Here is a 26,773-nt window from a genome sequence, read left to right as displayed (position 1 = left end):
CAGACTTGGTCTAACCTCTGTGCTTAGGAGTAACGGACAAACGGAAAATGTAGGGACGTCTGGATAAAATTTCCCACTTGGCTAATTTAGTTTTCCATATTCTAGGTAAAAGCTGACTGCAGCTTTTTTATCCTCTTCCTGGAATTATCCTTGGCCACTAATTTTCATTGGTTTCATTTCAAAGCTACACATGGTCACACTATACCGACTTTCCAACTAACCACAAAAGGTGGAGAAAGCAAACATTCCAAGATGCTGTTCGCAATTTTCAACATGATTCATACACGGAGGCAAGTAGAGACGGAAATGACGCCGTCGTCGATTTACTTTCAGACTCTACAGGATTCTTTGGTTTATTCAGCTCTCTGGTTTTTCCAGCAGAGATGTCAGGAGGGCTTCCACAGCCATCCCTGAGGAAATATCTGGAACATAGGAATGCGGAGAACAACAAAAGAAAACACTGTTGTGGGGAAATTTTGTCACTGGAAATGGAATGTGGCCAGTTATTTGGAATCGGGTTTAGAATGATGAGAGGAGGGAAAGATGATATCAGGGATGATGGATGTTTTTGGAAAATGAGAAAGGGTCATATACCCGTGTACTAACAAACAAGTACAATCAGTTTTGAATATCATGAGATGGTTTAGGATCGCAAAAGGAATTTGAAAAATGGTCTCTATCTTTCAGACCTCAAACTTATAATTTTGTCCATAAAAAGTAACAATTGTGACCAATATCTCTCGCTGTGTTTTTATATATACACACATATATATATATATATATATATATATATATATATATATATATATATATATATATATATATATAAAGTGTGTTATTTCACTTAAATGTTTTCCTTTAAATAGTTTTTAGTTTAAATTTGGTAATACAAGTTATGGACAAAAGCTTGTCGTCATAAGATGCTAATGCTTTTGAATATGCTATTTCACATTTACTTCCCATTCGCTGTTATAATAACCTCCACACTTCTGGGAAGATGTTCCACTTTTGAAGTGCGCTTATGGAGAGTTGTGCTGATTTAGCCACAAGGGTGTTAGTAAACTCAAGCAACTGATGTAGGTTGAGGAGGCCTGGGGTGCAGTCAGCGTTCCAATAATTCTCAAAGGTGGTCAATAGGGTTGAGGTGAAAGCTCTCTCTCTTCTTTCATTCCAACCCATGTCCACCATATCTCCATGTAGTTGGTTTTGTGTAACAGGGGCATTGTCCCGCTGGAACAGGTTCAGAAGGGAAAATTCATGCTTCTGCATCCCAGAAGCATCCTATACAATTATTTGCCTCCAAGCTTGTGATAACAGTTTGGGGATGGACCACATATGGCTGGAAAAGTCAGGTGTCCCAATAGTTTTGTCCATATAGTGTACTGAATACAACAGGTCATGTCATGGTGTAGCCGGCTCAATTCAGCGCAAAGTTTTCGTCAAATTAAGTGATCCGCCACCGAAAATGCCCTGTTTTTAGGTTGCTAAACATATCTAGATGTAAATATCAAGAAAGGAATGCGGAGATTTTGATCGAAAGTCTTTTGTTCTGTTAAACTTTTGTTTGCAAACACACTTGTTTTAAGTGAACAGCAATGTTTAATATGGCTGGAACTGTCAGCTGTCCCAATACTTTTGTTCTTATAGTGTAGGTTTAGCTTACATAGACATAAAACTAGACATGTGTCAAGGGACGAAATGAATATTGTTTCCAAAATGCGCAGAAAGAAATCGAAAAAGCATACCATTCTAGTGTGATCGTTTTATAACAAACACAAGTTTTTCTAGTCTTGTATCTTCTACTGCCTCGCAAGAATAAGAACGTGTGAAAACACGGGTCAGAGTTTACAGTGAAAAGTGAAAGTAAACGCTATCGGAAGTAGCGGGTTCATACCCGAGGCACAAAAGCGGGTTTATCAGTTTGAAGCTGCTGTAGTGAAATAGATGGAGATCAGATGCACTGCAGATCAGCTCATTATAACTTTTTTGTTTCTGCACCCTTTTAAAATTCACATGATTCTTTGTGAGCGAATTTATAGGCTGGACAAAAATAAGAACATATAAAAAATGTAATCTCAGAGCACCACTTTAACTACAAACATCTACCTATAACGCAGCAGACATACAATTGATGAACAAAGGTACTGGGACACCTGACTTTCCCAGCCATATTTGGTTCTTCCTCAAAGTGTTGTACAGTACAGTAATGTACAGTAAAGTCAAGTTTATTTCTATAGCGCTTTTCACAACAGACATTGTCTCAAAGCAGCTTTACAGAATTTTAACAGTTAAAGTGAACAATGTGTATTTATCCCTAATGAGCAGCCATGGTGACTGTGGCAAGAAAAACTCACTCAGATGTTATAAGGAAGTAACCTTGAGGGGAACCAGACTCAAAAGGAGAACCCATCCTCATTTGGGTGATATCAAGAGTGTGATTATAGTCTTTAAACAAAACAGAACACTGTCGAGTGAGAACTAGCATGAGCACTGGAATGTAAGATTATGAGTAATGTCCTTTCTACAGTCTTATACAGTCATTTGAGATTATGGAACCTGGAACTACTAAGCAACTCAGCATAATGGATCCAACACCAGCTTCTCCATGCCAGAGCCTTTAAACACTCAAAGAGGTCCAGTGTCCAAACTCCACATGAAGTGGGATCCAAATGGCGCTGGTAACCTATAGGATGTCTTTAAATGTTTTCCTTCACTTGACCTAGGAGACCCAAACCTGCTCTAGCATGACAATGCTTCTGTGCATAAAACCTGCTCCCTGAAGGTACGTGGGTTGGAGTGGAAGATCTGGAGTGGCCTGCTATAGAGATATAACATCAACCCCTAAAATGCTTTTGGAATTAATTGGAGCGCAGGCTTCTGAGAGAGGAATGAATGGAAATGGAGGGGAAAACTTTCCAAAGATTAAAAAGCCTCTGATAAAGTAGTACACATGCAGAGAGAAAAATACTTTGTCCATTACTGTTTTGGTGAAGTTTGTAGGTTCACTTCAATAATGCTTCTGGCTCAGCAATGCCTAACTACAGCCAAACTGCACAATCACTACTGTCTTTCACCATCTCCTTTTGTCTAAACACCAACACAGAGCAGATGGAATACAAGCCATGGCTCCAAGATTATTATTATGTTGAGTGATAGGGAGCTGGACAGATGACCCCTCTGTGTTCATTTAAACAAAGTTACAAGCTGATATAGAAAAAAAAACAAAAAACCCATTGTCTCCTAAGCCACATGTTGTCTCATCTGCGATAAAGTTTCAAGCGGGATGCCTTTAAAAAAATAAACAGGCAGAGAACTCACAACTGGATTTGCCTGTACCTCCTAATGGCCTTTGACTCCTCACTGCTTTTTCCCATGACCCAAAAGAGTCAAAGTGAGGAATTATTCATGTTTGGTTGTCGTTCCAAACCCTGACATTGCCAACATAGACACTAAATCACAAGCATATCAGCTGCCAAAAAGAGATCACCCCCCCTCCAAAAAAAAAAAAAAACCCCAGACCACTGCTGAGGTATTAAAGTCCACAAGGCAACCGTGTTTGTCTTTCTCTCCACAGCTTAACGAAAACGAGTTTCACAAGCACAGCTTCGTCCAAACTTCACAAGTCCAAGTCCCGTTAGAGTGCCAAACTCTCAAAGTGTAAAGATCGGGTTTTTATGCAGCGCTGGCTCTGGAAAGCAACCTTTCCCAAGACCTTTCAGAGATAAACCCAACTGCAATCTTTCAGCAGGATTCTTTACCAGGAAAGCTACCACAGATATGAGCAGAAGATAGGAAGGACGGAAGGAAGGAAGGAAGATGAGGGCAGGAAGAAAGATTGATGCTATTGTGGCTTTCACATACTGTTAATCTAAAATCCCTATTCAGTATGTTTTAGAGTGTTTAATCAGACTAAACACTAGTTGTCCTGTAGTGCCACTGAAAATTGCCAAAAAAAGTGTGTTTTGTGCTGATGTTAAAAATAAAACAGTATTTACTTATCATTTATTAAATGTTCTCACTGGAAGAACAAAGAAATCCCAGTTCTTAAGATTCCATGTACAACATAGATTATATGGACAAAAGTATTGGGTAAAAAAAGTATTTTTTTTTTTTTTACACACACAATCGAATAGAATGTCTTCGGATGCAGGAACATTAAATTTGGCCCTCATTCGAAAATTGTTCCGGCATGACAATATCAAAGTCAGCTCTATGAAGATATGGTTTAAATGGTTCAGAATGGAAGATCTTGAGTGGTCTGATATAGAGCTCTGTCCTCAACCTTACTAAACAGCTTTGCTGACTGAACCCCATGCCACCTTCACTCTACATCAGTAACTGACTTTACTCACACCCTTGTGTCTGAAGAAACCCAAATCTCCAGATACGCACTCCAAAATGTAGTGGAACTTCGTCCCAGATGCAGCAAAATGGGGCCTAAATGTGGAATCCAGATCAAAAAGCACATTCGAATCTTATGCTCAGGTGTCCACAAACTTCTGTGCACATATTCTATAATTTAGTGGGAAATACCAATCTTGAAAATCCTCCCACTCATCCAAGTCTGTAAATTGAAAATTCCTTTCACACAAGAATGTAAAAATCCGGCTCCTGTTTCTTTTTCCTTTTTCTCACCATGCTGCTGCTCATAGGAACAGACCCTATCCTTCTTCTGCAGGGTTTCTTCTGCTTCGAACCTGACTCGAGAACAGACAAGCCAAAGAAAGCAGCCAGAAAGTCCTGTCGCCAAATTTACCGCAAAATCTCTCTTGCAGATGTTGCGATTCGAATGGAATTAAACAAAGCCCTCGTAAAAAAGTTTGCGCGATTGTTTTTTTACTTATTGTGTTGTAAATCGCGCGGCGCTGTTTTTCCGGAAGTGTTAAAAAAACCCACTGTATTGGTTCAAGCTGATTCCAGGTTTAAACTCGGGTTGATCCATTCTGAGAATTCCCAGGATGGAAAAGATATCACATGAATTGTGGCAAAAAAAAATAAAAATAAAGGACGGTTTTCTTGATATTTATATCTAATCAAACCATTTTGAAATAACCATTATTTAGGCATGTGCAAATGGTGGTCTTGTGCATTATTTAAGATAAAATCCATATCTAGGGGTGAGTTACACCACCCCAGGAGACCCATTTATATCATGGTCACTTGCCAGCAGCGACTTAAAGCAGTCATTGATGTTTTTAGTGCAAAATATTATTAATATAATATATATATAGTTGTATATGAGCGGTCAGATTTAGAGATGTCTGTTCTAAATAATACACAGAGATAAAGTAGTACAATACGATTACATTTGTGTGGATTATGTGAGCTTGTTCCACATCCCGAATGATAAGGAAGGTGTTGGTGTAAACTCCTTGTTCCCTTGTTCGAGTAATTAGACCATGGTATAAAACAACGTAATCGTTCCACATGTTCCTACACTCTAACGTTTACTACAAGAATATTACTAGACCTGATGGCCTTTACACATTTAAAAGAACTCTCCAGAATTCTCCAAAAGAGCTGTCTTTTTCCGCCTAGTAAAATATATATATAGTATCCAAATTATCCAGTATCAACCGAGGCCACCTGATGGACCCTCTCACTTTACCTATATCTCACATTAACTCGACTGCAGTATACTCAGTATATACGGTTTTCCTACTACGTGTATGAAGGCAATCAGAGCAATATATAACATAGTCTAAAGAAACTTCTCGTTGCCATGTTTTTTTTTTTTTTACAAAACCATTTTTATTATAAGGAATTAATAAATTTTTTTTCATGGAATTGCCCTCACCAAGCAAAGCCCTTCTTCTTCTACTTCTTTTTTTGATAGTAATGTGCAAAAAAAAAGTGATATTTTGAGTCAAAGATGTGAGATATGCCAATTAAATTCGGTTTTCAAGAAATCTGAATGGAGATTTAAATCTTTAATGAACAACCCAGAGGTGACGGTGAGGAAAGGAGAATCTCCCTAAGACAGCTCAAGGGAGAAATTTTAAAAGAAACCAGGACTCCACTGTCTTTTGCTTGACACCCAATATTAGGATTACAAATCATTAGGTAAAGGCAAAAGCAAAGCATACAGTATACCAGGTATAAGAATAGAGTTTACTGTACACTTATAGTCTTAATGATCACAGCAGCACTTTTTAGGTATAGATCTATTCTGGACAGGCCATATTACTGACTGAAACATGAGCCCTGAGCACAAACTGTTCATGTGGATTAATGGAAGGGGGCGAGTTAGAATTGTGGATATTTCCAAGCAAAATAAAAACACGCCAGGATAAATATAATGGACCTAATTATAAGCAAAAGCCTGTTTGAGCACTTCTTGTAATCTGCCTGTTTCGTATATATCTAGCATTATTTCGAACTGTATTTTGCCCTAAGTGCTCTGCGAAGCACTGCTAAAAATATATCATTATTAAAAGTACAATGTGCATCGTAATGCGTTCAAGACACTCCAAGAAAGGAGCAGAAAGTCTTCTTTGTTCTTTACAGAAAACGGATTTGTATGACCTTTTCGCTATACAAAGACTCGTCCAACCTTTTCTACCGAACCGACGCGAGTGACTCAGAGTGCTGGGCTTTCCTCCCATGAAGAGATAGCGCAGAAGGGACACATAAACACTAAGACAAAGCACGATCAAGGCTAAAAAAACACAAAGCATTGTGATAAATGCTGGGAAATCAAAAAGGAAGTCCTCGCTCTGAACCGCACTTTGTTCCTGCTGTCTTTCTTCAGGAGGCCTTCCTTTTTGCACGTAAGCAACACTTTAGACAAAGACCACATATTTAGAGTGCAAGCTTCTCCATTCCGGTCAAATAAACCATAAGTTCTTAAGCGGCCACGCTTGCACAAGAAGACAACGGCGGTCAAGTGGGATCTTAGTTAAACGAGAGGTCATGTGGACATGAGGAGTATGTAACAACAGTCAGTAACATGCTGAGTGGTTTATTTGGAGAACATTCAGCTGCACATCTGTATTCCACAGTGTTAAAAACCTGGGGTTACTTCTGCTTGGACTCTGGGATGATCCTACATACACACGTTCCAAAACCACAATTTAGAAACAGTGCTTCAGTTCATAATCGCGCCTGAATAACGCATGGAACTGTTGCTGCAAATCAAAAAGCCTGTACTGCGCCCATTCCAGGACTCAATATACTTCTACTTCAGAACATCTTTTGAAACACTTTTAGCAGTGTGTCCTCTGTGATACAGGAATCGCTCTGGTGTAAACCAGAAGAGGACAGGATACCGTGTGACTTCACCTTTAATTTTTTAGCTGTATAATAAGAAAACTGTAAGTCGCTCTGGATATGGCATAAATGTAAATGAAAAGAGGCATTGAAATTTCCAAATGACTTCGGATACAGTGGTGTAAAGTATTTGCGTAAATGCACTTTGTTACCGTACTTACGTAATTTTTTGCCTACTTTCTAGTTTTACTGAGTATCAAAGATATAAGCAACTGTTACTCTCGATTCAACTACAGTTAAGATGCAATTTATGTACTTTTTGCTCCGCTATATTTTAACTGGCAACAAATTTTATCAATTTTAACAATTACGTTTTGCACCTGAGCTGAAGATGTCATTAAGGTTTAACACTCCCCTACTCACATCTGCTGCCTGTGAGAGAGTTTGAATAAATTCCCCCAAAAAAAGAATCATCTTTTGCTGAAGTTGATAAAAAATATTGCAATGAGCTCTTGAAATGCATCAAATCACAGTCCGCTCTGAATATTTACTTTTATCTAAAAGGATTTACTTGCATTTTATTTATCCATTCAATACTAATGGTTCTTTTACTTTGTGTTGTGATACTGTCATTTTAGTTGATAATTGAAGATCCTTTTTTGAAAGATTGCTTTACTATTTTGTCTTTTTTTTGACCCAAATTATTTAATCTTTGTTCCATTCTCTTGCATGTTGAAGAGGCTGTTGTGTTAATGGTTAATGCAGGGTCGAGGTGTACAATTTGATTTGGATTTTAAGAAATAAAACTCACAAATCGACTGTTTTTGGCTTTTGACTAACATGTGTCTTGGTGTTGCGGACTAATGCATGTTTGAGTCTACGGTGATTATTAGTAAATTATTAGTAGTTTGCTCAAGTCATATTGAAATTGGTGACTTACATTAACTTGTAATGGAGTAAGTTTTGCAGTCTATATACGTTTTACTTAAGTATGATTTTCAAGTATACTTTACACCTCTGTTCGGATATAGAAATGGCAGTTCTATTATATGATGGTTGAAAAGGTATCCGAATGTCTTAAGAGGGAAAAACTGGAATATTTTTTAGAACTGGAATTTCATTGCAGTTTCATGAGTATAGATTTGAGATTTGGGTGGGTTCAAGATCTATTGGATGCAAATCCAAAACCTGAGGGAGCTCGGCAATAAAATGCATTTGAAATAATATTAACCGAGTTGGGGGCAGAGGCGATAAGCGGAGGGAAAACTCTTTCTTTTAATATCACTCCTGTACACTATGTATCCCTAAACTTTACAATTTTTACTTTTTCTTCTTTGCTCATCTTAATTTTCGTCACAATCTTCGCTTTCTGGCTTCGATTCGCCACCTAGCAGCGGCGTCTCCAGCTCGTATCTCAAGTTTTTGCTCGCGTATCAAAGCAAAAAATCGACCGAGTGACCGCTCGTATCTCAAAAAACTCGTATGTTAGGGCACTCGTATGTCGAGGTACCACTGTATATATAATAAATAACTGCCAATGTCATCAAAATGATAACCCCACTTAGTTCACAAAAAAATAACAATATAAATGATGGTATATTCTAATTTACGATTAACAATGACCAGTTTATTGAATGCAGATTTTTCTAATGGTCAGCCAATAAATAGATTTATTTTAATACTTAACTATTGTTTTTTGTACGACTCTTTCCTGCACGTGTGACTTATGTTAAACTGCTACTGACCCCAGTCTGTGCTGCAAAACAATTCCTCTAAAATGCTGAGCAACAGAATAAACTGCGGTGAAAAGCCAACACTCTTTGATGACCCTCCTCGTGTTTCGCTGGATGGAGTGGTTAGGGGGTTAAAATGCAAACGTTTGCAACTGTTTTTCTTTAAGGAGGAAACCGGGCTGTCAGACTGGGGATGAGTTAAGGGTGAGCGCGAGTTCGGCTGGACGATGGGGTAACACACACTTAAGCGCCAGAAAGGACAGAACCGAGAAGCTCATAAATATACTTCTGAGCTAAACAGGGAGAGAATGAAAAAAAAGAAGGGGGGGTTGAGAGAGAGGAAGGGGGAGGCTGCTGAAAGATTGATAAAACTGGCTTGTTTTTTTTTTTTTTTGTCTTAGCATGAGTGAGTGCCTCTGAGACACAAAAAGCTGACTAAAGATAAATAAAATGGCCTTTTTTGTCTTACTGTGAGAAAGAGTTTGAAAGTTTTGGAGTGTATCTAGGAGAGTATCTGACTAAAGATAAATAAAACTGCTGCTTTTGTACTAAACTCTTTGTGTGTGTGTGTGTGTGTGTGTGTGTGTGTGTGTGTGTGTGTGTGTGTGTGTGTGTGTGTGTGTGTGTGTGTGTGTGTGTGTGTGAGTGAGAGAGAGAGAAAAAAACGAGAGTAATAGAATGAGTTAAGTTGAATGTGTGAGAGAAAAGCTGACTAAACATAGATATTATTTGTCTTTTTTGTTTAACTGTGTGTGTGTGTGTGTGTGTGTGTGTGTGTGTGTGTGTGTGTGTGTGTGTGTGCGTGCGTGAGAAAGAAAGAGCGAGAGATACAGAGTCACAAACCGAGAGAGAACAAAGCTGACTAAATTGAAATAAAATTGCCTTTTTGTGTTAACATGTGTACGTGTGTGTGTGTGTGTGTGTGTGTGTGTGTGTGTGTGTGTGTGTGTGTGTGTGTGTGTGTGTGTGTGTGTGTGTGTGTGTGTAAGAGACAGAGAGAGATAAAGGAAAAAAGAGAGGGGGGGACTAAAAGTTCACAAAGCTGTCTCAAATTGCCTTGCTCTGTGTTTGCATGTATATGTGTGTGTGTGTGTGTGTGTGTGTGTGTGTGTGTGTATATAAAACAAACCAACTGTGAAATCTAACGTGTTTATTCCAGAGGATTATTCTCTTAATCAGCATTTTAACTCTTCTTCTCTGTCCATGAATCATATTTCCCTTCACATCTTGTTTCCTGACCTCCACCTTCTTACTGCTAAGACTTTATTTCTGCTGTGTCCTTTAGTGATCAGCTATAGAGCTCTCACCTCAACCATAATGAACACCTATGGCATGAACAGGACGCTGACTGCACCCCCGGCCTCCTTAGCCCACTTCACTATGTCTCAGACTTTACAAACACTATGGCAGAACGGTCACAAACTTCCACAACCACACTCCAAGATCTAGTAGGACATCTTATTATATCTTATTATAACAGCAAATGGGGACTAAATGAGGAATAGGCTGTTCAGAAAACACAGAGGGATCTTAAGGTCAGGTGTCTACAAACTTTTGTCCCTATAGTGTGGATACTGGACATTGTTCATTTTCCATATAACTAGTAGAAACCTGAAGAAACCTGCTCTGGATCCATCAGACATCAACAACTACAGACTGGTATCACTTCTTTCTTTCTAAATCTCTGGAACGCACTGTTTTTAACCAACAGGCTCTTTTGGCCGTCTCTGAGAACCTACATACTGCTCGATCAGCCAAGCTGTCATTTGCACTCATCCTCCTTGACCTTTCAGTGGCATTCGACACAGTCAACCACAAGACTCTCTTGTCTACCCTCAGGATTCATGAAGCAGCACGGGAATGGTTTGCTTCCTACCTGAAAAGTTGCTCATACCAGCTAACATGGAGGGGGTCCACATCTGCCCCAAGGCTCGGTACTTGGTCCCCTCCTTTTCTCCCTCTATACCGACTCTATTGGTGAAGTCATATCCCTACATGGGTTTTCTTACCACTGCTATGCTGATGCCACTCCACTCATCTTTTCTTTTCTCGGATACCACAGCTTCTGCTCGGATCAATCAATCATCAATTAAAACTCATCCCAGGCAAAACAGAACTGCTGGTCATCCCATGAGATTTATCTCCAGGTCAAAATCTCAGAATAACTTCTTTAGCCACTGCTCACAACCTTTGGGGTAACTGTGGACAATCAGCTGTCCTTCTCCTCACAAGTTGCTAATGTAGCTCGTTCTTGTTGATATCTTCTCTACAACATCCAAAGGATTCGACTATTTCTGTCCACACAGGCTGCCCAGGTGCTTGTTCAGTCTCTTGTCATTTCGAGACTTAATTACTGCAACTTCTGCTGGCAGGTCTTCCTCTGAAAGCTATTCGTCCACTGCAAATGATCCAAAACGCAGCTGCACGACTTGTGTTCAATCTGCCCAAGTTCTCCCATACAAAACACTGATGCTTGCCTACAAGGCCAAAAATGGACCAGCACCATCTTACCTCAGAGACCTCATCACACCTCACACACTACACCATGCTGTCTGAGATCCTCGAGCACTGCTCAACTGGTACCACCTTCTCTCAGAATAAGAGGTAAGTATACTTCAAGGCTCTTCTCTGTTCTGGCACCTTCTGAGGTGGTGGAATGAACTTCCCCTAGATGTCCGAACAGCGGAGTCCCTGGCTATCTTCAAGCGACTGATGAAGACCTACCTCTTCCTGAAACAATTAAAACCTAAACTAACACTTTCCAAGTTTGCTTTGTTTAAAACGTTTAGGCTGATTTATCTTAAGTTTGTAATCTAGCGTACCCGTTTAGATTTATTCATTGTGAGAGACTCGAAGCACTTTTATATGTCGCTCTGGACACGGGCGTCTGCTAAATGTCACGAATGTAAATGTAAATGTAGTATTTCGCGTGTATACTCTCAACGCTTTAATAGAAATACACATGCACCAGCAGTCATTTAATCAGCCAATCGGGTCGCCTTGACGCAATACATAAAAACACACATGAGCAAAGGTCTCTGATTTGGTCTTTCAGTCATCAGTCTCATGGTTGAGATGCTTTTCGGCTCACCGTGGTAACAAAGAGTTTGTTATTTGAGTTATTATAGCCTTCCTGTCAGTTTCAAACCGGTCTGATCATTCGCCTCTGACCTCTTTCATCAATAGGGCATTTCTACTCACAGAACTGTCACTCATTTGATGTGTTTTGATTGTTTTGTTTTTTTTCACACCAACCTGCGTAAACTCAAGAGACTGTTGTGTGTGTGTGAGAAAGTCAGATAATTCTAGTAGTTTAGCAGCTTCATCAAACACTCAAACCAACCCATCTGATATCCACAACCAAACAAAGTCAGAAACGATTTTTCCTCATTCTGATAACTGATATAAACTTTCCCATTGCTATATACCATAAGACACACCAGCCACTTACCACTGCATGTAGTACCACCCCGCTAGCATCCATTTTTACTGGTTAGACTTGAACGTTGCTTTCACATTTCCAGCTCAAGAAACTTCCCCAAAACAGCATATGCATCCAAATTTCTAAAAAGCCTCTATCTCACAGCAGTACAAATGAACTGAATGGAATTCATCATGCCTTGGATGTAATGTTAAAACAAGCCAAAAACCCTTTCTTTAAGAACATAAATAGAAGTGGAACTTGTTCTCTCGCAAATTTGTGTAATGCTATTGAGCGGGTTAGTCGCTAACTGTAAACCTGCTACTTAATATATACCCAGTGTGAAGATATAATTAGAGTAAACTGGTTTAGGCAGCTCACAAGACACTCATTACACTCCTTGAAAATGTAACTAAGGTGCAAAATTGTGAGACGCTCACGACCAGTCAAGTAGTGAAAAAAATGTTTATCTTTAAGGTAGGACACAGAGAACATGCTTTACAGAGAGACTTATCACAACACACACACACTTACACATTCCCACACTTTAATCTAGAGACTAATCCAATAAACTGTTTCAATGGTCCTCAGCTGCACAGCTAAAGTTTGGACAAACAAACCTGAAAGAAATTGTGACTTGAAAGAAAAGAAAGAGAAGTGGAGAAGTGTCCATAAAACTCACCCTGGGGTGTAAGCAGAATGTCAGAACGCTTTAGAAGTGGTGAAGCAATGGATGTTCTGGCTATTTTGGATAAACCTGCATGAACCTGTTTGTCAGAAAGTTGCTGAACCTTCGAATGGCAAGAATTCACAAACCGATCTTTATTTTGTTCATTTTTGGTAAATTTCATTTGATGATTTCGACATTTAAAACACCACAATTCCTTTCAAACATTTACAAGTATATTTTGTCTTTATGCTGTATGTTGATTTGTTTGACTAATAATAACCATAATTTTTTTTTTTTTTTTTTTATAAAGCCTGTTAACTTGCTGCAGTTCTCCATTTCATTCTTTTTTATAGCACTTGTCTACTACAACAGCAACTTATCTGTTTATAAACGTGATTTACTGCGGCTTTACTACGTTCGAATGCTTGTTTTTAATTTATAAAGATATCATTTCATTATTAAAGAAGATTAAATTAATTATATATTCTAGATACCTAAATCTTCACAACTGAACTAAATGTCTGTGTATTTCTTTTAACAAAAATTGTCTAAATAATAATGTATAACACTTTACATACATTTTTTTTTTTTAAACATAGCTGTCAACTTTCCATCTGCAAAATACGATACAATTTATTTAATCATTATTTTTGTTTTGATTTTCTTTTCTTTTCTTTTTTTCTTACGGAAAGAAACAAAAGTAGGAATTTGTTTAAAAGGTGAAATCCCCCATGCACTCCTCAACAAGCAGCCACTATAAGATTTATAATGTCTAAATTATAGATCGTTAATCTCAGTATGTGGCTTTTGCATTCTTTAAGTTCATGACAAGTTTTTATAGTTATAATAAGCAAAACATCAAATTAAAAAAAAGATAATATTAAATAATTATAATCGATTATCAAAATAATTATATATATATATATATATATATATATATATATATATATATAAAAATTACTTAAATAATGAAGACAGTTTCTCATTCATTCTTCTGGTCACAGAACCAAATCTCCCAGATTAAGTTCTACAATATACACTCACTGGTCACTTTAATATGAACACCTTTTAAAGCTTTATTTATCTCACAATCAGGTTGAAAAGGCTGCAGTGTGTAAAAGTATGCCGATACAATTTAAGGGATTTGGTTACTGTTCATTCCAAACATTTGAATCTATTATTTTATATTTGTGCACTGCTGCTACATGGCTGGTTGATTAGAAACTGCATAACTATGCTGCTGTTACAAAAAAAATAAATAAATAAAATCGATGGTAAAAGTAAAAAAGTACTAAGTCAACAGCAAAATCAGTCCATTGCCTCAGTGTAACCGATCTAAATTTAGAGCATCTGAATCTAGTGTAACTCTGGTACCAAAGAATTATCAGATAGACCTGTAATAAACAATGCACCGAGAAAGTCAGACAAACAACATAGCTGTCTGTCCAAACTAGTTACTAATGAGTTAACAGCAAAAATGCAATAAGGACAAAAAACACTACAGGGAATCTAGCTATGGAAAACTAATCAGCATCAGGGTGAAGTGATGCAGTCTTTATAAATTCCTGGAACTGCTGCTGTCACTCCAGAACTTGATCTGTCACTTATAATAAAGTGCATTGGTTCTCTTATATCATGGCAATTTGGAGACAGCTATAAGCTTTAGCTAAATATCATACAACATAGATGTCATAATAGGTTTGTCCCTTTATACTTCAATGTTGTAGAAGGTCCACAGGATTTATTTCCTTTCATCCCTTCCATTATAGCAGCTATAAACAGTCATTCACCAGCCTTTACAGTATCTTTTACTTTGTCTTGGAATTATAAAAATGCTGGAAACCATTCAGTTTTACAAAGACAATGACATACTTAACATAAAAAACAAATGACATACTTCTGTTTATGTCTCATATGGTCAAAAATTATACATCGAATTGTTTATATTAATACGATTATTATTAAGTAAAACGTCCGCTATAGAAATCTCTGTGAATGAGTTGTCACTAAAGAAACAGTTGCAGTATCAGTCCAATAAATTGTATTAATTAATATAATTAATATTAACTTCAGAAACTAATAGAAACAATTTACTTCACAGTCAGCACATCCTGCCCCACCCCCGCCTAACTAACAACAAATGTATGCGATAATATATGCACTAGTATTGTAGCTCTATAGTGCGAGGATCTGTTCTCAACTCATTTGCACACAACGAAAGCAACCAAGCGACAAGTTACCAAGCGTAGGAACAATAAATCTTGTTGATTCATCAGTATTCATTGGAATCCTGAGGGAAAAAAAAAACGTGACAAAAGAAATCTCAGAAGCCTCCTGTGGGAAGGCAACCATTCAACACATGCACAAGAGCATTCGCAAGCTGATTGTTATGTTTAAGAGGTACGGATTGACTTTTTAAAAAACGTGGCGTGAATTATTTAGTCGATTGGCTACGCTGAATCATTCGAAACAAATGTCTCAGAGCTAAAAAATGTATCACTTTTATTTTTCAGTTTTTGTTTTCAAACCTCCGCCTTGGTGTTCATTCCAACAGACCTTCGTGATGGATTTGCCAGTTTAACAAGTGGAGAAACACTAATCATTAAAATAAAAATATATAGATTTCCCCCACTGCCACATGCACAACCTGCACAAAATCTTTATTATCTGCTGGTCTAATCGTATCTTTAAGCCCATACCATACAAAACCAAACAACAACAAAAAAACCAGACATAGACAAATATTTGACTGCATCTAGCTGACAGATATACAAATTTTTTTTTCAAAGACTTTTTCCACCCTGGCACAGTTTTGGCTCAACTGAAAGCATGTTTGCTGATTTCCCCCTGTTTTTGAGCCATTTTCAGAAATCAAACAAGAGCCAGAACAAAACTCCACACCACGTAATTCTTTCTGCAAGTCTTAACAAGTGTACAAACCTACCTAGTTTCTCTAAAACATAGACATACACACATGCAATACAGCCTTACACACACAGCAGACATAATTAACAATATAACGAGAGCATGGGTGAATGCGTGAAAGATTTGATGCAATACGTGAGCTGTAATTCCTGGTATCACGTTGACCATGCTATCATTTAAACATGGTGTCTATTATAGAAGGAAGGAACTGCTCCATGAATTTAAAATGAGATTTTTTTTTGGCTTCATTATTAGCAAAAGCATCCACATATTCGAAGCAGTTTCACTTTTGCCCTTTTACTGTGAGCCTCATTCATCTTGTAGCAAAAAAGAAAATGTGTGTCAAAGGTTGTGTTTGTGAACTCAATCAAATCCCACCGGAAAGAGATTTTCCATCGTCTTATTTCGAAATTAATGATTTTGTTTCGGAATAAATGCTTTCAAGTCATTCATACGCTCTCTGGACAAAAGTATTGGGACACCTGAGTTTTGCAGCCATATGTTTGCTTCCCTAAACTAAAGGCGCACGGTTTAAAAAGATGGCTTTGGATGTGGTACCTTTCTTTTTTTTTTCTCCAACACAACTAGGAGACCCGAACCCGTTAAAACACGATAATGCCCTGTGTACAAATCCAGCTCCATGAAGATAAGGTTTACACGGGTCAGAGTGGAAGATTTTGAATGGCCTGCTTTATAGCACTCAACCCTACTAAACAACTATGAGATGAATTGGAACACTGACTGCACCCAAGGTCTCCTCACCTACATCACTACCGGACTTTACCAACACCCTTTCAGCTGACTGAGCACAAATATTTACAAGCTCACTCTAAAATGTAATGAAACATTCTTCCCAGAAGAGTGGAGGTTTTTATAACAGCAAATGGGGAGTAAATGTGGAATAAGATTTGCAAAAAGCACATATGACTCTTATGGTCAGATCTACAAACTTTTCTCCAAATAGTTTATAAAGCAACCAATTTTTACAATGTGCAGGTTAAACTTGTCAAAGAAATCAGTATATTACAAAAAAATTGGTCATACAATGTAAATTATGCTATCCTATGCTAGAAAAACATTTTCTAGATTAGAATTTCTATTAGTATCAATTTGTATAATATAGTTCTTCATATCCAATTTGATAAATGAGGCCCAGAGGTTCGTTATGAACAAATCCAGAGTGCAAACACACTAGCACAGATCGAGCCTCACGCCGATCTTTGGGAATAGGCTAGCACAATTCCTGGAAAACTCAAGATAGATTACCATGTCAACAGAATAAAAGCGTTGGAGGAAATTTCTGGAAACTATTCTAAAAAGGAAAAACAGAGGACATACAGGTATTTTATGTGAGAATCAACAGCAAAATGAGTACGTCTGCGGAATGATCTCACTTTTCATAAAAAGCTTAAAGCCATACAAGATAACTTGTTTCTCCAGAAAGCAAGCCCCGCCTACTTTCATAGAAATCAACCAACCACGTCCGAAAACAAAAAGATATGATATCTCAATCACCTACCACAAAATGTTTTAAGCACATTACCTGAATACTTATGAGCGTAGCCTGCTGTGTTGCGTTGCTCAAATTTTTAAATACAATCTGCTGATAGCCGATCAAGATCCTGAAGCTTTAAGACAGAAAAGTGCTCAAAAGTTAGTCTATCAGATGCTTCATACTCAATGTGTGGACTGTCTAAAGCTCTGTCTACACATGCCGTCTTACTGGAATTTCACAACAAAATCTTCAAAAGTTCGAATAACGCAAAAGCCCAAACGTCTTCTATGTCTTCTAAGTGTGAAACATTTGGGACAAGGCAAATTCCTCTTTCAAAACTGGCGGAAGAACTTGGGTTCTGATGCCTGAAACCGGTCCCCAAAAGCCCCTTTGTTTGTACTCATACATTTTCAGGAGCCTACGAGGGCATGCAGAGATAACATCTGAGATTCTCTTTAGCTCTCGTAATGCGTACAATACCACATGCCTTGATGAAAATAGTTTAGATCTCATGACATGAGTAAGGATCTGATAATAATGAAAGGAAAGCAAATAATTGCACCATTAAATGCTTACACTTAAACGAGATGTCTGCGTGTCAGTGACAACTAGGTGACAGAAACATGTTAGAACAGACACTATTTGAACAAAAGTACTGGGACACTTGATGTGAGAAAAGAGGGGGGAAGAAGAGAGGCTGATGAGGGGAACTAATGTTTATTGCTGCTATAACATACAGTATGAGGACAAAACTATTGGGACACCGGACTTTTCTAGCCATATGTGGGTCTTCCCCAAACTGGTAGTTTACATCAAAGTTGAAGGCACACGATTGCATAAGACACCTTTGAACATTAAAGTGTTCACCCGAACCTATTCTAGCATGTCAATGCCACTGTGCACAAATGAAGACATGGGTTACATAGGCTGGAGTGAAAGATCTTAAGTTGTCTTCTCTAGAGCACTGACCTCCAACACCTTTAGGATGAAGTGGAACATTGAGTGCATCCCAGGCCTCTTCACCTCCATCAGAACCTGACTACTAACGGCCTTGCAGCTGAATGACCACAAATCTCCCAAAAGCACACTCTAAAATCTAGTGGAACATCTCAGAATAGTGCTGGTTAAACAGCAAACAGCTAATAGACATTAGATGTAGAATAGGACGCTCAAACAGCACATCGAACTCTTATGGTCAGAAACCTTTGTCCACTAAGACCATTGATCTGATTTTACTGTTGATACTGATTCTGCTACATTCTCTATGTGAACATAAGACTATTGAGGACTTTTCAGCCTGCTTAATCGTCATACCACAACCTCTTTTTTAACAATAAATGTCATTGGAAACGGTTCAATAATCTAAAACTGTGTGCATAAAACTAATGTTATAGACTTAGCTGTATTTCTTATATGTGGTTGGCTTTATATACTACATTCGGTCAAACACAAAAGGAATACACAGGAAATATTGGTCATATCATTAATTATTAATTGCGAATCGCTTGTGAGATAATGCTTTTTTGTCGTAAGACAACACAACACCAATGGCAGTCATTACAATACCTTTTTAGTCTTTTTAAACTCTCTAGCGATAGAACACATTATAGCAGACTGCAACTTCAACACACTTGAATTGAAGAGACCAAAAAATGAACCACAAATAAACATAACTGGCGATACTTGTTGGCTGTTGTAGAGCTGCCTGAATTCATATGCACAATAATGCTGAGTCTGCAAAGTAGGATCACTTGGAATGCTTGGAACAACATCCTGAAAACCACCCTGAGAGTCAGAACGCTGCAAAGTTTCCGTATCTGTTTCGGTTATTTGCATTTTGAACATGATCACTCACAATTTGCTGAGACCTCCACCCCTGATATTAGACACGACCTGGCATAAGATGCATCTCTAGTACCGTGTTAACGATTGGGCATTGTCTCCATAGCAACAATAATGGGTTAAATCGAGTTCAATTATATTATTCTGCGGTTTGCCTTGCAAATTGAAGCACTGCCCCGAAATTCAACACCTGCTGACCAATCAGAATTGAGAGTTTTGCCACAAAGCTGTGAAAGTGTGCACAGTGTGAAAGAAATGCTCATTTTCTAATAGTTTTTCTTTTTTTCCCCCTCCAGAGTTCAACAAATAATACACTATGAATCTTCAGATGAGATATATATATATATATATATATATATATATATATATATATATATATATATATATATATATATATATATATATATATATATATATATATATATATATATATGGGGGGGGGGGGTGTTGCTTTTTTCCCCTTTCTGGATTGGTAAATATAAGACAATTCTGGCAACTTGACAACACAGCATATTATGAAGGTGTGTGTTCTTCTGTTCCAACACACCCACTGTAACCTGATGAAGGGTTAGATGAGTTGATAAGTTTAAGTACAGCAGAAAACAACCAAAAATGTGCAGTCCATAAAGACTCATGCATAGAACATGATGTAACTGTTAAACTATATATTTTTATAGCTTCATATCAACGGCATACAATTACACAGGGAGTGAACCTGATCACACGAATTCACGTATTCATCTGCCCAAACCATCTGAACTGCCCTTTAACCCGAATAATACTGCAATCACGTTTCTATCTTTCTGTCCTCAATAGGCAGGTCTATTGTACTGAGTCACACCTGTGGTTGCATTGTCTGCATGTGTTGTATGCTGAAGGAGTAAGCCAAAAGTTTTCCTCATACCATGCACTGGTATATAGTATGTGCAGTACCAACGTTCAAAAACCAACTAAGCATTTCGTTTTTAAGACGATTTCAACAATCTTTCGGGGAGACGTCTTGCAACATCGATTGAGACAATCCCAGGCAAGTCCTGTGCAAATTCTGTGAGAGACCATGCAAATGATAAGTTCTTCATTCCAGACTGTGTAAGGAAGATCCTCCAACTGTGATTAATGATAACATACTATTTTCTGCCTATGGCATGAATCAGAGAACACAGCTACATGAACAGGAACATTCTTCAAATTAGGCTTGAGGTAAGAAGGATATTTTTACTCTCCATTTGCATGTGCGTTTTACGTTGTGTCATTTTCATCCAACGCCGTCTCCCTATTGGTGGATGCATATCGAAGCAGCAATCACAGATTTTAATACTATAATAAATTACATTTGTTATGTATTTAATATAATAAATAATATATCTGATTATGTTAATATAATTAATTATGTATACAACAAATTTTAAACACTATCAGGACTTTCAATCTTAAACTACAACCGAAAGAAGTCTTTTATGAGGCACAGTGTTTTGGCCTGAATTTGTATGCCGCCTGCTAAAAAGACTAAAGAAACATCAATGTTTCTACAATCTGATAGTTTCCACTACAAACACAGTTACAAGTCATCAGTTGTTAACCGTTCAAAGCATTGCCTAATGCGTTCCATGCTGTAGTCCGGATCAATGTCCAGTAGATACCTACATATGACCTACTACTTGCTCTATTGGTTCTTAATTGTATCTAGACACAACATGTCACCAATTAAAGTCTTTACCAGTAAAGACTCTGAAGTTTGTTGCACTTTGGGAGAATTAATTATGTGTAGGAAACACAACCTGAAGGAAATCTGGGGAAAACATGGACTTGTTGCCTAATATGCTCCTGCATTAAGCAGTAAAGAATTGAATTGAAGTCTTTAGCAGTAAAGAGTCATAAGGGACCATTACAGACTCCATTAAATTTAATACAATTCCCATTATAACCATTAGAAATTCTGTGAGGTTTTCTATTAGGTTTTAATTTACCCTGTTTAAAGGAGGTTTTCTAACAATCAGGTGAAGTCATAAGTAAACCCTTTTTTTTCCCCCTGACAATTCATTCAGCCACATTTATCGCTCTTATTTTGTGGCTTCAGTTTTCTTGCCATTCTTTATTTTGGAGGTTTGGTATGTAGTTTGTGCACCCGGAAACCACAAATAATACAATTTGGGTGCATTATGGATGAATTATTTTCAAGCAACACAAACTGGAGGAAACCTGAGAAAACTTAGACTTGTTGCCAAATATGCTTCAACTATAAGTAAATATTTTTAATAACTAAAAAACGCTAAAGAATTTAATAGGGACCATTACAGTCTACATTAAAACCAATACCCAATTTTAATTTTAATTTCTTTATATTGTCCCAACAGTTTTTTTAAACTGAGGTCCTGGAGGTCATATAAAAGATTTCTGCGTTCTTATCCGATTATTTCTGCTGATTTATACGAACATTTATTCTGCCACATTTTTTCGCTCATTTTTTGTTTTTGCTTTAGTTTCTTGGAATTCTTCATTATGGAGGTTTTTGCATCTGAATATATGAAACATCTGAACTTGGTTGCACTGTTAGAGAATTACTTATGTCCAGGAAACACAATTAAGGGAAACCTGAGGAAAGCTGGACTTGTTGCCAAATATGCTTCAACTATAAGCACTGGAGCTCCAGGTTTTTTTTTTTTTTAATGGCATAAAAGTCTGCAGTTGACACTCATATTTCTTTATAAACACTCATAGTGGGTTCATATAATATTATAAAATGTCTAACAAGGCTGAAGAGAGAGCTAAAGTGCTGCTGAAGTCACTAACGTGTCTAATGTAAGTGACACTCGTGTACTACAGTACTAAGTGTACATACTAGAATAGTGCGCATGGTGTGTGTTTAACATATTAGTGAGTATCCTAGTGAGCGGTTGGGGACGAGGCCCTTATCAGTGAGACTTACCGATTATCACACACAGGACATCCACGAGGATAAAGATCTTCCTTTTCTTTACGTCCATCATGTTGAACTCCACAGTGTCAGTACGTGTGTGTGTGTGTGTGTGAAACGTAGCAGGTAAATACGAAGTCCACGTTGGGAAAACTGCAAACTCGAAGTGCGAGTTCTTCCGGATCCTCTGCTCCTTTGTACCTGTGACGGCACTGATTTCTGCCCAAGGTGTTCCCAGGAAAACACGGAACTTCTTTACCTAGCGAGGAAAAAAAAACAGAGCTCGCTTAGTATTATGGAGGAGGAGGAGAAAAAAGTAGGAGCGGTGGCGGAGACCAACAGCTGAGGAGATGATGAGATTCGTGTTCGGTGTCGAGGCGGAACAGAGAGGAGAAAAGAGCCACTCTTGAACTGTATACACACATTGAGTTCAGCTATACCTTCTACTGCGCTCAGGGAAAACTACAACCGGGTCTACACTCCTTTCGAGTGACGTCACAATCCCTGCCCCGCGCGCGCTCTCGCACTCATTCACTCACTCACTCACTCACACACACACACTTTCCCCAGTTCGCTATCATTGGACATTAAAACAGTTCCACGCTCTCTTATACACACTTCCATTTGTTCCCTCTCTTTCTCTCTCTTTTTTTTCTCTCATACACACATTCCCTTGTTCACTGTTACTGTACATTAATACATACATTTCCACACTTTCTTGCCCATTGTGTTCTCTCTCTCTCTCTCTCTCTCTCTCTCTCTCTCTCTCTCTCTCACACACACACACACACACACACACACACACACTTTCCCTAGTTCACTGTTACTGTACATTAAAACAAAATTCCACGTTTTCTCATACACACTTCCATATGCTCTCTTTCTCTCCCTCTCTATCTTTCTCTCTTTCATACACACTTCCATTTGCTCTCTCTCTCTCTCTCTCTCTCTCTCTCTCTCTCTCTCTCTCTCTCTCTCTCTCTTTCCCTCCCTCCCTCCCTCCCTCCCTCTTTCTCTCTCTCTCCCTCCCTCCCTCCCTCCCTCTTTCTCTCTCTCTCCCTCCCTCCCTCCCTCCCTCTTTCTCTCTCTCAAACACACTTTCCCTTGTTTACTGTTACTGTATATTAATACATACATTTCCACACTTGTTGCCCACTGTCCATCTCTCTCTCGCTCTCTCTCTTACACACACACACACACACACACACACACACACACACACACACACACACACACACACACACACACACACACATTCCCTAGTTCTGTGTACATTAAACCTTGTACTTTCTCTCTCTCTTACACACACTTTCATTATTACTATTACTGTAGATTAACATACATTTCCATGTATGTTAACTTTCTCCTACATACTTCCTTTTAGCTCTGTCTCTCTGTCACACACAAAAACATACAAATTCATAGCCTCCCACTGTCACTTACTTGCACACTGGAACTTGTTCAATGAAATTCATTTCAGATTTATTTCAGCAGACATACAGTTTTCAATCTATTTCGATGTGTTTGAAAAAATGACCAAAAAAATAATGTAGATAGAATCAGCATGACAATGATCAAACACACACACACACACACACACACACACACACACACACACACACACACACACACGTTTGTAAGGCCAAAGGAACTGCTTCAATATTATTTGTATATTCCTCAGAAGTTATAGTTAAGTGACACGACATTTAAAATATTGATAACTATCAAAAAATATATCTAAAATAAGTTTTATATGTGGATATTAATATGGAGAATATTGGATTTAATTGTATACCATAATAAATCCAGAGTTATGGAACATTTGTGACTAATATGTTTGGCTGTGTAGCACCAATCTGAGCGGATGGATGTGTGTGTGACACCAGCATGTCTGTCCAAACAAAGAAGGACTCTGTCAGGAATTCCAGGCGCAGGAAAAGATGATGAACTTTGCTTTTCTTTGTGCTTGTTTATCTGACTTTCTCAGCTCAATCAGCTTCTGTAGAAACACAAAACCACTGTTTCCATTAAACTTTTACACTGTCCAGGCTTTCTCGCACACAAAATACACAAATGTAGAGATTTTGAAATCAAACCTTGTGTTGAGAGGTTTTCTCTTTTACTTAGACCGTAAAACTTGGACTTGTCTTATGACTTGTCTTTGACTTATGAGCATGTGTACTTGGACTTGTCTCAGTCTTGAGTAACCAATTCACTGACTGTGGCAAGAGCTTGTAAAAGAGCTTTTCTTTTTGCCCCCTTCTTGTCCAAGTTTGACAAGAAGTGATTTTTTCTTCTGGGAAACAGGCAATAAACGAATAAAGCCAATTTTTTTTTTAAAGAAAAGGCTTGCCTTGAAAAACGTTTGATTATTTTGGTTCTTGATCCTGAACTTAAACTTGACTTTTCCTGGATATGATGATCTTGATTGGAGCCCAACATACAGCAAATCAAACACCTTACAGAAGAAAACTCCAATTCAGTTCAGAACAGTCAAAAGCAAAAATGGCCTGTATGTTTTATGACTTGGACTTTACATGCAGGTGGTACAAAGATATAAAAATATTTGGACAGTGAGAGACAGATGGAAAGAAAAATGTGTAAATGTCAGACAGGAAACTGGTGCTGTCCATGTTCGCTAATACACACTTGATAAAGACTAGCAAAAAAAAACAAAAAACAATAGATTATAAACTATGATGCAACTCGGATGGAATGACAATTAGAAAAACATGAGAATCAGAAGAAAGAAAGCAACCAGACATAATTAAACACTACAGTACAGTACAATTATAAAGTCTTTTGTAATAATAATAATAAAAAAGCCACTAAGCAGGGACATGGATGATGGTTTACAAATTAATACTGTAGAAACAATAAATTTTTCAAGTGAATATTTTTTTAAACCTTGCTGTGCACATGGTTTAAACAAGTTTTTCCGTAATTTTGTTGGCCCGTGTATCCTGTTTGAGCTGAAACCCAATACCACTTGCCACCAGTAGGTGGCAATAATAATAATAATAATAATAATAATAATTATTATTATTATTATTATTATTATTATTATTATTATTATCATAACACTTTATTAAATTACTTTTTTAAGTCTGTAAAATCAAACAGATTCGCAACACAAAGAAAAAGGAAAAAAATCTAAATTCAGTTTCTTATATTCTATAAAACATTCTATACACTGAGTATAAACTATCATGACCCACAAAAAAGATAAAATCTGGATGAACAAAGTGTATTATTATTTGTACAGCTGTGTTTTGTTTTCACACCAATACCCAGTTGCAGCAGATACTATTTAACTTGCAACTATTCAGCTGGCAACTTCAGAAACAGAAGAGACAACAACCATTGGCTGCAAGATACTAAAAGCAAGTCGTCTTCCATCTTGAAATTTGGGCCGACATGTTTACTGACCCTCTTTCAGTAACCTATTTCATCCACAAGCAGGATTTGTGGTAGTCATGGTAGGTTGCTACTTTAAGTAATTACATTTGAGAAGAGGCCTCTTCAATATCCCCTGCATAGGCTTTGTTTATTTTGCTTATCCTAACAGAAGTTACTTGTGTTAACACCAGGAGTTTCCTACTCATTTACTTCCTTTTATTAACCCATTTAATCCTGCTTAAGGTTGCATGAATCCCAAGACTAGACTGCAAATACTAGATAAAAGGTGAGAATTGTCACGCATTGATTAAGAGTCAGAAACCAGAATACGAATAGGACGTTTATTAGCCTTGGAAAACAAACAGAAGCTAGGAAGCAGCATGTACCAGAAACCGGGTATATTCCAAAACACAGGTAGTCCAGGGGTAATCGCCCGAATGAACCATAGATCGGACGGTGAGTGAGTGCGAACAGGGGCCTTGTAAAGGGAGAGTGTAGATTGAAGAAAGGTAAAGGTGATTAGAATGAAGGTGTGGCGCTGCTAATGGGCTAAGTGCCGAGGGGTGACATGGCCGGTGGTTCCCTGACAGGAATAAATACTGAAAGAGATACCATTCTATAATAGGCCACCATGCACACACCTGCAGACTTTGGGGAAATTTAGCACAACAAATCGTTTTTTATTAACATGTTTTTGGGAAGAAACTTGAGAACCTAGAGGAAACCCATTGACATGGGGATAACATGTAATGAAATACTACCAGCTGTGGCACCGGGGTGTTTCCGTTCAGTTCATAAGCTATATATTGGTTTGTAGGCAATGGTATACCACTGGCATCAACTAGGATGTACATGGATCCATGTAGAGCCTTTACAGTAGAGGAATTTCTTTCTTTTACCTTTCAAATAGAATATCTAGATCAGTGGTGTCCAATCTTTTCCACAAAGGGTTGGTGTGGGTGCAGGTTTTCACTTCAACCAAGTAATGGCCTCACCTGAAAAAAATTCTTGTATTTAAACAGGTACAACTTGGTATTGCCCTTGCTTGGTTGAAATTAATACTTGCACCCACACTGGCCTTTTGTGGAAAAGATTAGACACCACTGATCTAGACAGAGTGCTATCCAGAGAATCCTTGGATGAAGGGTTGACCTTTTAAAAACTC

General features: G+C 37.9%; 1 protein-coding gene and 1 long non-coding RNA gene across 3 annotated transcripts in view; both read right to left on the bottom strand.

Annotated features, from left to right (window-relative positions):
- The window catches only part of plpp2a (phospholipid phosphatase 2a), a 30,718-nt gene extending 8,023 nt beyond the window's left edge, over positions 1-22,695 (bottom strand). The window contains exon 1 of one of the 2 annotated variants that reach the window (XM_083524906.1): positions 22,222-22,695. In XM_083524906.1, the coding sequence (XP_083381032.1) occupies positions 22,222-22,282 (61 nt within the window). In that variant the 5' untranslated portion in view covers positions 22,283-22,695. The remainder of the gene's footprint in view (positions 1-22,221) is intronic. The other variant, XM_083524905.1, reaches the window with a different exon arrangement.
- Positions 19,741-21,584, bottom strand: LOC310717201. Its single transcript, XR_014530759.1, has 2 exons — positions 20,457-21,584; positions 19,741-20,329 (listed from the first exon to the last, which is right to left on the bottom strand). It is a non-coding gene; the product is annotated as an uncharacterized lncRNA (long non-coding RNA).
- Positions 22,696-26,773: the final 4,078 nt, after the last annotated feature.

The sequence above is a fragment of the Silurus aristotelis genome (genome assembly GCF_946808225.1).
Source record: "Silurus aristotelis genome assembly, chromosome: 22".
NCBI lineage: Eukaryota > Metazoa > Chordata > Actinopteri > Siluriformes > Siluridae > Silurus > Silurus aristotelis.
The sequence above is the reverse complement of the archived record's forward strand: the minus strand, read 5'-3'. Positions and strand labels throughout refer to the sequence as shown.